The sequence below is a fragment of the Oreochromis aureus genome, unplaced genomic scaffold (genome assembly GCF_013358895.1).
Source record: "Oreochromis aureus strain Israel breed Guangdong unplaced genomic scaffold, ZZ_aureus HiC_scaffold_388, whole genome shotgun sequence".
NCBI lineage: Eukaryota > Metazoa > Chordata > Actinopteri > Cichliformes > Cichlidae > Oreochromis > Oreochromis aureus.
This window is the reverse complement of record NW_024108935.1, coordinates 168,187-180,421: the sequence shown is the minus strand read 5'-3', so window position 1 is coordinate 180,421 and position 12,235 is coordinate 168,187. Positions and strand designations below refer to the sequence as shown.

Here is a 12,235-nt window from a genome sequence, read left to right as displayed (position 1 = left end):
TGTAACCTTAAGGAAAGGTCGTACTAAGCATGTGGAAAAAACCCCAACTGAGTCTACAGTAACCACATTAATACACACACATTCACACACATTCAGTGTGTGAATGTGTGTGTGAATGGGTGGATGACTGGATATCTAAAGCGCTTTGGGGTCCTTAGGGACTGTTAAAGCGCTATATAAATACAGGCCATTTACCATTTAATACAACTGATGAAAGTAGTTCCAACTGGTGGAGAAAACAAGTAAATATTTCAAGAACCTTTTTATGATTCTTCAAAAGGAAGAGACAGCTAAAGCTACATCCTGAAGGTCATGGGAACGACAGGCAAAATTAGAGAAAATCACTGAACAAATAATTAAAATATTTCACTTTATTTCTATTATTAAGCAGGAAATCATTTCACATTACTGTAATTTAACACATGGCAGACAGGAGAAGAAAGGCAGACAGTGCTTGGCTTGTCAAATCTAAAAATACACATGAATTAAAACGTCCCAAAGTAAAACAAATTTTCTCCTTTCATCTTGAACAGTGTTGTTATAAAGCTCCCCACCTATCTGAAGCCATCCCTTACATTACTGCCATCCTGTGGTAGCTGTTGGCAATTGTTCCTGAAAGCTGTGTTTTTTGTTTCAATCTTCCAAAAGACTTTTGATGGTGTGGATTGCAAACATGGAGGCAGCACAAAGGAGTTTCAGCCAAAGGGAGCCCTTAAATGAAAAGGAAACTAGATACAAACTGTCTAACTAACAGGATCATGATCGGAACATAACGGTGCAAGTACAAGGGGAGAGGAACACAATATATACACAGGAGGGTGGTTAGGAGAAGTGGAGACAGGGAACATGGGAACACAGCTAGAGAAACATAGACATAACGAGACGGGCGAAGCAAAGAAGAACACGACGCACACGAGATGATGACTACCAAAATAAACAGGAACTCACAAACGCTGAGACACAGACACAGAGATGTGAAGAGACTGAGAGAGCGACCAAGTTCTTCGACCAAGTTTTGAATTTATTATGGTCTTGTGATTCATTCCTTTGGATTTAAGAGATTTTCATTTTCTAGTTCTTATTTTCTGTATTAGTTTGTCCTGACTTTTGTTTTCTTTAATGCAACTGAATGTATTATTTTTACCTCCTGGCTGTTAAGTTATATGAGTTGCCTTTTGTGTCTAGTTTCCCTGTTTTGTTACCCTTTGTTCCTGCGGTCATGTTCCTGTGTTTGTGTGACATCCCCGTGCTTTTATGTTAATCTGTCTGTGGTCCAGACCCTGTTGCAGGTTCACGTAACACGTATAATGTCCAGTTCAGGCAGGGACATCTGTTCTTCATCTGTTTATTTACCAGCTGACTTTAGAATGATATGTTGGTGGAGCCTTCAGTCCAAATAATGTTCATCTTTGCTGTCAGAGAGATTCCTGAGGGATCATATGGAGCATTTGTTTAGACTTGTATTTAATTTCAACTGAAAATGCAAATACTTTCAGTGTCTGCAGATTTAACAAAGAAAGTTTAAGCTTCTATAATACTTAACACACACATTAATATTTCTTTTCCTTTTAGCTCAGCTCTTTCGAGTAAGATAGATGTACTAAAATGCCTTGTAGACAACTAAAACTATAAATGTGCCTCCAGTAACTGCATCTCAATAGTTAACATTAAAATAAGTAATAAATGTACTTTTTTTCAGAGACCTATTTAACTGTGGGAAAAACAAAAGGAGCTATGAATTATATGAACAAATTAACTGCTACTGACCTCTTGATCTCTCTGTAGGTCTTCTTCCTCTGGTCCGTAGTCATCGTTTCTCACACTCCGGTGAAGTTTTGTGTCATGCTGCTTGCCACCATGTTGATTTAAAGACCTCCTACCATACAAAATAGTGACACAGTATTTACAGTTAGGCTGCAAATTTGTGGATAGTAAATCAACCTTTAAAATTTTACCTCTGTAAACCAGAACAGTAGATTCGAAATAAAACAAAGGTACAATTTAATTGCAGACTTTTAGTTGTAACTGAAGGATTTGAACAAAACTTCTGTATTACCTGCAATCATAAACAAAGTCTGAATACTTTGCTGAATACTTTGCAGGCAGTGAGTCTTTTTACTGCATCTGTCTTTGGTTACAGTATATTTGTTCAGGGATTCACTTTTATAAAAGGTAGAAAAAGCCATGTAGGATGTGGTTCAATTGGGGTGAGACTAACACAGTTGCATTCTTACTGGGCCAAAGACCGCTTCTTCAGGACCACTGAGGGTACCACACACGACAGTTTCCCCTCTAAGAATAGCAGCTACAGCCTCTGAGCTACCTACAGCAATGAGGAGAATGTGCTGCACAGGTGGAGACAATGTTTAGTATTTCTATTGCACCAAACTAACTAGTTTGCTTTTCACAGAATGTAACAAAAATGTGACTTGGCGTCTCTTAACACTGGAAAAAAAAATCATCTGGATATCTATACTGACATGGACTATGTAATGTGTAAGGAACAAATGGATGCCACATTGTTTAAAGGAAATGAAAATTATCTACCTATAGAGGGCTGAATTCAAAGCTAACCTGAAAATCAAAGGGGTTTGGGTGATTAGTACCAATTCTGTCATCTGCCTGCATATTCTCGCCTATAAAGGTCGGGCATTATTGTACAAGAGGAGGAAACCAGGATCAACTGAACCAGCTTAGGGCCTGACAATGTGTTCAAGGATTTCATCCTGATTTCTAATCGCAGCCTGTAGAGGTCTCTGCATCTCTCCATGGATTTTTTTCTCCCACATCATCACTGACCTAACCATCAATCTGTTCATGCTAAATGATGCTACAAGCAACATTAACTTCATGGCTTCTCTGTACCCTTTCATGTCTGTCAGATGTGCTCAGAGTGATCCTGAACTCATCTATGAAAAGAACAGAGCACCAGTGGTGGACCTGCCAAATCTGGTATTGTATGGCAATAACCAATAAGGCTCAATGGTACCGGGCAGTGAACCTACATGAAAGGGCTTACTAGAAGATGTCAGGCTTCCCTTTAGATATATTATTCTAGATATTAGATACATGCAAGTTAATATACGAAGTACCTTTGAGAACATCCATGTTTATAAAAGTACCATGCTGCAGCCCCAACATTCAGGAAAAGCAAAACACCAAATAAGGCCCAAGCAGCAGAGCATGCTCCTACAGGGACACAAAAATGAAGAACATGAGAAAGAGATGATTTTTTCTTTCCCACTTTCATGACAAGTTTTTTTAGTTTTTTATTTCACACTTCATTAATAAGACTGAGACAATAAGGAAACATAATCTACCCAACACAAATCAAGCTCACAAAGAATGAGATTTCCACACTGGATCAGTGGGTTTACAGTGAGGGTTTACAATGACTTTTGGCTTTGTGACCTATTGGCTTTTGGCCAACAGGATGCTGGTAGAAAATGTGCTACTGTTGGCCAAACATAAAAGAAGTGGCAAGGGGTAGGTGTATTTGAAGACAGCAAGAGAGAAGCAAAGATAGGAGTATGAAGGTGAGACTTTAGATATAGGGACTACATGGAAACGAAGAGAGCTGGTTAATACAATGTAAAGGGAGATTAAAGGAGAAAAATTCAGGACAAATGGTTCTGGATTTAATGAAAAGGTGGTGAACACTTATTTTTAGAAGACAGAGGAACACAGGCTGACATATGAGTGGAGGAAGATCCACACAGGGGGACTCTATTTTATGTATGAAGGGAGGAAGGTGCAGGAAAGAGACAGGAGACTGTAAAGTGGTGTCAGGGAGGAGCACAGCTAGGCAGCATTGCATGGTAGTCTGATGGATGACTCTGGATGTCAAGAAGAGGAAGTGAGTGAAAACAGGCAAGGAACATATGGTGGAAGCTGAAGAAGGAAAAAATGTGCACAGAGTTCAGGGTGGAATTGAGACAGACTGGGTTCAAGATTCAAGACTCAAAGCGTTTATTGTCATGTGTACAAAGAAAAGCATTTCTCTGTACAATGAAATTCAGCAAAGAGAGAGGTGGCAAAAGAAAAAGGTTTATAGTTGAGCTGAGTGTGAAGCTGGAGACCAAGAACAGTTAATGAATCTGTAAGTGCATCGGATTATTGTGAAAAGAAGTGAAGTCAGCAGAACATGTGTGAATGGAGAGGAGACAGGTGTAACAGTGAATATGCAGGGAGCAGAGATACGGAAAGTAAATTATTTTAAATACCTGGGGTCAACCATCCAAAGCAACAGACAGTGCACAAGAGAGATGAAGCAGAGAGTGCAGGGAGGGTTCGAGTGTGTGGAGCGTCACGGGTGATTTGAAATGAGTACATCAGAGTTGCAGCTCAGATTAAGTGATTTGCAGACAAAGAGAGGCAAGGCTGAGATAGTTTGGACATGTGCAGAGCAGGGATAGTGGACATACTGGACAAAGGATGCTGAAGATGGAGCTGCCAGACAGGAGGAAAAGCAGAAGACCACAGAGGTGGTGCACGGATGTAGAGAAGGAGGACATGCAGACGGTTGGTGTAACAGAGGAGGATGCTACAGATTAAAGGAACCACTTCTTTAAGATAGCTTCTTACTAAATACTTTTAACCTCTAATATCTGTGTTAGTGGAATATCTCCATAGGTAGAGTCCATCATTTCACTTTTAGCTTAGATGTTCAAGTTTTTATTTCTTTTCCCCACAGACGTCCACAGAAAAGAAAACAGAGTAATATCAGAATGACACAACAGCCACAAAAGCACAAATCCAAAAATTAGAAACAGATATCCAAGCTGACCTCACCTGATGCCACATGCACATAGAGCTGACCGTGTTTACTTCCATATGTGTTAGACGCTTCACACTGATAGAGGCCATTTAGATCAGAGCTCAGACTCAGCAGTTGTAGCTTCGCACCCTCTACTTTGACAGCAGATTGCAGCAAAGACTGGCCAGATCTGGAAAAACATGAACGAGACTCAACGCGACATGTACAGTGAGGGCAGAACAATGTGAGTTGTGCTAAAAGTCAAATACATTTTGGTTATCAGCTCTTTGCAGTAGATCTTTTTCTCGCCCACAACAAGATTTTGTATTTTTAATTTTCACCTAAATACAAAAATACATCCCACTTAACATGTTCAATTGTTTTTGTGTGAAAACAACCTTCATTTTAGTAAGATTTCAAACCACACTACTTTGAAGAACAGCCCAGCTAACTCCCTGTTTAGCGTCCTGTACGACAATTTGTAACTCACAAGATTTTGATGTTTTTTATTATCTTTTGTGGAGCATTGATATGAGGATTTAACAGGCCTCATTAAAACAGCAGCAAATTCTGATACCAGATGATAAAACTTCTCAATCCACCATTAATTTACATGACTAACATGAGCAGAAATGTCTGTGAAGGTTCTCAGTCATCCAGGTCATCGTAGTCAAAGGAGTTTGCAAAGAAAAGGGTCTGGACTTCTTTAAGTTGCTTGAAGACGTTTCACCTCTCATCCGAGAAGCTTCTTCAGTTCTAAGGTCAAATGGCCGAGAGTCCCAGATTTAAACCCAGTGGGAGTATCCCCCCAAGGAGGGACAAAGCGGGTGTGGGACCTAATCAGCCAGGGTTTCGGGTGAGCTCATTGTGAAACCTGGCCCCACCTTGTCATGTGAATTCCTGAGGTCAGATGGCCCAGGATGTGAGTGGGCGTTAAGGCGTCTGGGGAGAGCAGAAATGGGTTGCTCTCTCAAGAGGCTCAGAATGAATTAATGCAGTTTAAGAGCCACTTAAGATAAAACACCACTTAACTGTTTAAATGCATAAACACTGCATTTACCAGGAATTCCTCACATCTAATGGATAAGCAGTGAACTACAGACAGAGAAGCCAAGAAGGACCGCTGAGCGACACTGCAGTTTGTGTAATGAAATATACAGTGTACATAAAACTGACTTTGCCATGTGAAAAAATCTTCATGTTACTTTTACTTCCATGGTCGATTTTATGAACATCATGCATTTGTAACTAACTTTAAAATAATCGAGACATGGAGCTCAAAGGCTGAAGAATTTTACTGAAGTACAGAATCAGTTATATCAACACATTTACACAAATTCTGCTTTTACAAATTTGAGTGTCTGTCATTTATTTCTTTTTTATGCAGCTGTTTTTGTAGTTGACTGTAGTGGAAAAATACTCCTTTAACAGCAACAAACAAAGGTTCAACATCCAATTCTTTTCCCCATTGATGTGTTAAAGTCTTTAGAATAAAGGATATGAACACATTTATGTTTGTTTGAGCTTTAATTAGTGTTATCATTTTAGGACCCAGTATTTCATTTCATTTCATTTAAATATATCCTAACTTTCAATATGAACTGTTAATACATCCTATAACCTACCCTAAAGAACAGGAATGACTGGATGACTGCTTATTTAGTGTCTAATCTCACATCTCTCCAAAGGTGTCATCCATATGAGTCTCTCAGCAGTCTTTTCAGTTTCTGTCTGCTGAGCTGAAACAGGTTCACATAATCCTTCTCCAGAGTTCCCAGACAACCATGGCAACACCACTACAAAGGCAAGCAGTGCTCAGGTCTCCACACAACAGTCCATATGCTTCGAGACAGGTTTGAACTGGCCTGTTACAATTTTATTATACTAAACTCAACCTACTTCTGTTTTATTGCTTATGTTTTAATGGGGTTTTTTTTGTTTTGTTTTGTTTTGTTTTTCACTTAGTGTGGAGCCACACTTTAACAGCTATGTCTTAATCAATTAACTTTTCTTCAACTTCATTTTCCAGTCTTCAGCTCTGAGGGAGTCCTGAGCACTGATTTTGCGACAGTAATTCTCTGACCATCTTGAACCAAAATGTGTCTTTTGGAAGGAGCTCAGTCAATGAAAATGTTTACAGTTCTAGGGGAAAAAAACAGCAGCTACTTTTAGCTGCTCTCTTATTCACATGAGGTCAGAAAAGTAAGTAGCTCAGCATGTTTGATGGAGAAGATTTTTACGGGAGATAGCCTTCCTGACACAAATACACCCCGAGGCATTTGTGTCCTCCTGGACAACCAACCACCAAATGTTCTTTTGCAGCCCACAGGTCCACACTATTCACTAGCAGCAGCAAAATTCAAACTGCTCCCAAAAACCAGAAACTGTCAAAACACTGCGTCTCTCCATTCTTTGGGCTGTGCCTCACACAAGAAAGCAGAGAAAAGATTAAGAGATAAACAATCAACAACCATTTTACAGTGTGTGAAGGGTATTTACTGAGTGAGCCTTGTCAGCACCTGAGTAAGCAAAGGTGCTGTTTGGGGAAATCAAGCAGCAGCTGGGAGGGAGGGAGAGAAAGTGTAGGGGAAGGGGAGAGAGAAATTAAGTGCTTTCAGTATCCAGGTGACAGGGTTATAAAGAGCATGCATTCAAATAATGTGCTCAGTGGCTTTTACCAGGCAACTGAAGAACAATCAAACAGAAACCTGCCTCTATGCAACCAGCAAAGATTTACCACCGTGTAACAGCAAATGCTTTAGAATTAAAGCATTTTAGAACTGCATGACAGCAGGCAATATTGCCTGTGAAGCTAGGAGTGTACATATTTTTGTTTATGTTGAATAAATAATGAACAAGTGGATGAAGGGACTGTAAAAAAACCATCAAAAACATTATCATCAAAGCCACGGGACACTGAAATCTTTCCAAATGACTGAATTTGATACTTTATTTACTATGGTAAATGGCCTGCATTTGTATAGCGCTTTACTCAGTCCCTAAGGACCCCAAAGCGCTTTACACTACATTCAGTCATTCACCCATTCACACACACATTCACACACTGGCAATGGCAAGCTACATTGTAGCCACAGCTGCCCTGGGCCGCACTGACAGAGGCGAGGCTGCCAGACACTGGCGCCACCGGGCCCTCTGACCACCACCAGTAGGCAAACATGGGGTTAGTATCTTGCCCAAGGATATTTGGCATGCAGAACTTTTCACATAGTACAACATTAGCCAATAGGCTACAACATTTTTTTGTTTCTTGCTACAGAAAATTTATGGAAATAATTGAACACAGCTGTGGTAGAAGCAGTCTGCATTTTACGTGTGATTAACTGTTACATGTGAGAAGTTGTTATTGAATCATGTACAGGTAATTTTTTTTTTTTTACCATAGTTAGTACAGTAAGATGTGAAACTGCTCACAGTATCTGCTAAAATACTAATGCATGTAGGTAACAGCTTAAATAAATACTTTAAATATTTCAGTTTCATTCATTGTTATGTGAGGAACCAACCATGATTTATTCTAACATCGACTTAACGAGAGCGTCTGTGATGTAGTAGCTCATCTGGATCATAATCCATTTGTGTAATGCTGAAGTAAGAAGTTCTGTTGGCTCTGCTTGGCTTTACTGTAAAAACTAATGACAATTAAAATCCACTGAGAACTCAAGAAGAGTCCCAAACCAGTAGTGATTCTTGTGAACCAACACGTTCTCATCCCAAAGCATAACATTTTACACTACGTGACAAATTGTCGGTATGTTACTGATAGGTTTGTAGCTTGAACCTATTCGCTGGAACGTTGAAGGCAATGTAATTACACAGCAAGCAAGACACGAGTAGGCAACATTCTTTATGTTTCACGTGCACGGGAGAGAACTGGACAGGCGCCGTTCCTTCGCTTGACCCCAGTTGCTCTCGTCCGCTCTCCCGTAACACTGGTCTTTTATTGTGGTTACATGAATATGCATAGGTTCATTAACGTATGACCTCTTATATAGGTATACATGTGAACAAAGAATACCTTGTGTGTGTGTGTGTGTGTGTGTGTGGGGTCAAACTGACCCCAGGAAGACTCCCCAGAGCCGTCCATCTAAACAAAAGGCACTTAGACTCAAACAGATATACGTATGTTTGCTATACCATATATCAGCAAGAGAAGATACGACCTCTCCTAGGAGGTGTGTGATCTATGCCAGAACACTCTGAAGAGGAGTGTTCTGGAGTGAACGCACTCCCCTCTTCATGCTACATGAGTTGTTACAGACTATTAAGGATCAAACCTCTACCAATCTACACCTAATTATAAAACTCTAAGAATATATAAGTAGATATTTCTAAGCATAAATGACAATCACAATACAAATCTAACAGTTACGCTTTTGACCACATATGACCTTGGACCCAGTTTGAGTGAGGACCTATTACATAATAATCATGTGCGTATTTCACTATAATATGACAAATACTCAAGGAGTAAAAATATAGATGTCTCACCATGACTCATCAGTCATTCTTTTGACATATGACTGACTTTACTCCACACCCAACTCTGCTATGGTAGTTTAAATCAGAAAGGACTACTGGGAATGAAATTTGAGAAATTATATATGAACAAAACCTCACAAACTTAGTAAAACATCTAAAAACACTAATACCAAGGCAGCAGTTGTTCTTTACTTTGTAAAAGAGTACCCATATACAAAAATACTGGGGTCTGTCAGTGCTACGATTAGCCCCTAGATGCACCTGGGTAACATCTTTCTTTATTGATCGCCACAGGAAAAGTGTGTTACATTTTATATGACACTAAATACAATACCGCTCTTTCTTTGTCACTTAGGACAAACAAAAAGAACCAATGAAATGAATGTTTCAGCTGAAACTGTTATTCAAGCTACTTTACCTGCTCCATGTAAAATTTGCACTTGGGTTGGCTTCTGTCACACACTCAAATGAGTCCTCAGATTTTGCTCTAATGTTCACTTCTGTGGGAGAGACTGCAAGAGCAGAAAGACAACGGTGTTAATCCTGAACTGAGGACACAGTAATAACATGAAAATAATGTTTCGCCTATGTTTTCTACATCTTCGATCCAAGTTCGACAAATTTTTGGGACTGAGGCTGATGTTGTAATATTCACGCCATGATTCAGTCTTTATCAATAACAATGCTCTTTTTTAAATCAGTCTAGATGTTTTTGTCTTTCAGAAAGTATTTTCCCATCTATTGTGACAACATGCTACAGTGTGACAAACAGGAGGCAAAGTCATGAGATTTGGGATGTTTCACTCCCATTCATTTAAAAAACAAAAGAAGAACAAACTCCAGAACAAAGAAGAAAAACAAAACAAAGTATCTAGATGTCTGGATTGGACTGGATCCTCTTTCCAGTAACAAACATTTAGGTCCACTTTCTTAGTTTTAAGTCATTTCCTTGAGGGTTTTGTCAAATATCAAAGTAAAACTGCCTCTGTTTACATCATTTAATGATGTAAGGAGTCACAGCTAAAAGTTTTATGTGTAGTAAAGTGACTAAAACTTTACTACACATAAAGCTTTTAGCGATTTCAGAATTGGGAAACAGATCATTTCTATCAGTCCCTCAGTAGAGCTGTAGGTATTTTGTCTTTTGTAAATGAACTTTTCAGTCGTTTCCCTAACAGAGTCCTGCAATTGAGTCTGTTCATGCATTGCGACAGATGTGTCCACTGGCTAATCCACTAGCAAACTTTGCAAAGATTTCCAAGAAAAAAAACAACAAATACATCAACCATGCAAAGACAAATAATAAAATACATCAGCAGCTGATACTCACAGTAGACCTGTATGGTGAAGGGCAGGGTTTCTTCTCTAGACAGGGAGTCACCACTGATGACACACTGGACCTGGTGACCGTTAATCTCTCTCGTCGGAACACCAAACAGAGAGCTGACTGTGGTAGTTGTATCATTGTCATAATGTGTGGAGTTTGTTGTCGATCTCACGTTGTCTCCCAAAGCACCAGTGAGCCACCTCACCTCTGCAGGAGGCTTCGATCCAGCAGCCGTGCAGGTAGCAAATAAAACCTCTTCTGTGCCCAAAGTGGGAAGGTTGTCCTTGATGTTTGTGAAAGGAGGCACTAGGAGAGTTACAGCACCAAAATAAATCAATAAATCAATCAATAAATAATCAGTAAATAAAATCATCCTGTTTACTATACCAAGCAAGTTTAGCGGTATCTCTGTCTTCTGATTTCCACTGGGAAACAAGGTGAAGATGCACGTGTAGCTGCCTTCATCCTTCAGGGTAACATTGGATAACTGGAGAGTTCCATTTTTGTCATTAAAATTCCCGATATATTTAAATCGATCATCACGTCCATTGACAAATTGTGCTCCATCTCTGGGTAAGATAGTGAGGAAATTGTCATTGTGAGGTTTTTCTGTCGTCTTCCTCTGCCAGGTGATCTGTGTCAGGTCATCAGTGGTATCAATGACATAACACGGTAAGATAGCGGTGCCTCCTTGAACCACCGTCACATTTCCACCAATCACCCGGAAAGCTGTAAAGAGTATTCAGACAAGAATGTTTTTTTCTGTGTGTGTGTGTGTTTGTCGGGGGTAGCTAGCATCATCTTTCAACCTCTCTTAGATTTACATGAGCGCTCAATCGAGATAAGCCTCCAATGAGGTAAAAATGGGAGACAAAAATTAAAATGTAATCCAGCTCCTCTCCGAACCTAGAGTGAGGTGTAGTTACCCAGGAGTGGGTTACAAAGGCAAAACACAACTCTTAATCCTGGACTTTCACATTTTTAAAACATAACCATTCGAAACTGATGTTTAGTGTAGAAACACAAAGTGAGTTATAACCTACAGTCAAAACATTAAATACCAAAATAAAGTTGATCGTGAGCAGCTCACTAAAAAAAGAGATGTAAGACATTTTCTCTTCTACCTTCGACAAAAGCAACAGCAATAAAGGATAATCTACCTACCTTCAGCGTCTGTCAGAAGCGCTATCATCAGAAGCGCACTATGTATCATGGAGTCACATCGTAAAGGGAAACCGTGGCAGTAATTGGCACAAAAGAAAGCAGCGGCATCCATCCTCTAATCTTAAAGTTATAAGAAATGTTACACGTTCCAAAGTCCGAGAGAGAAAAAAACGTTGTTAGGTCTGTGAACGAAATACACATGACCACCGCTCATCGACCGTGACCGTGGTGACACGTATTCCCCCCCCCCCGTGGTGACACGTAACATGTTAAGGATTGTACATTAACATAAAATGCAAACAGCTACCAAACAGCCATCATAATTCGTCATACAATGAGAACAGGACAAATCAACAATTGACAATGACTAATTAATATTAAAATCTGTAACATATTGTATTGTTTGGAGTTTAGTCTGCTACTGTTACTATTTTTACCATTTCTTCTTGGAGCAACTGTAACCCACATTATTTCCTTAGGGATTAATA

The 12,235-nt window shown here is 39.5% G+C and overlaps 1 protein-coding gene across 1 annotated transcript; it reads right to left on the bottom strand.

Annotated features, from left to right (window-relative positions):
• Positions 1-382: 382 nt before the first annotated feature.
• Positions 383-11,904, bottom strand: LOC116312447 (nectin-4-like). The gene is made up of 8 exons (XM_031729864.2): positions 11,748-11,904; positions 10,971-11,312; positions 10,587-10,889; positions 9,675-9,768; positions 4,792-4,946; positions 3,093-3,189; positions 1,768-1,876; positions 383-1,427 (listed from the first exon to the last, which is right to left on the bottom strand). The coding sequence occupies exons 1-8, from the start codon at positions 11,857-11,859 to the stop codon at positions 1,416-1,418; spliced, it is 1,224 nt and encodes a 407-aa protein (XP_031585724.2). The 5' UTR covers positions 11,860-11,904; the 3' UTR covers positions 383-1,415.
• Between the last annotated feature and the right edge of the window lie 331 nt (positions 11,905-12,235).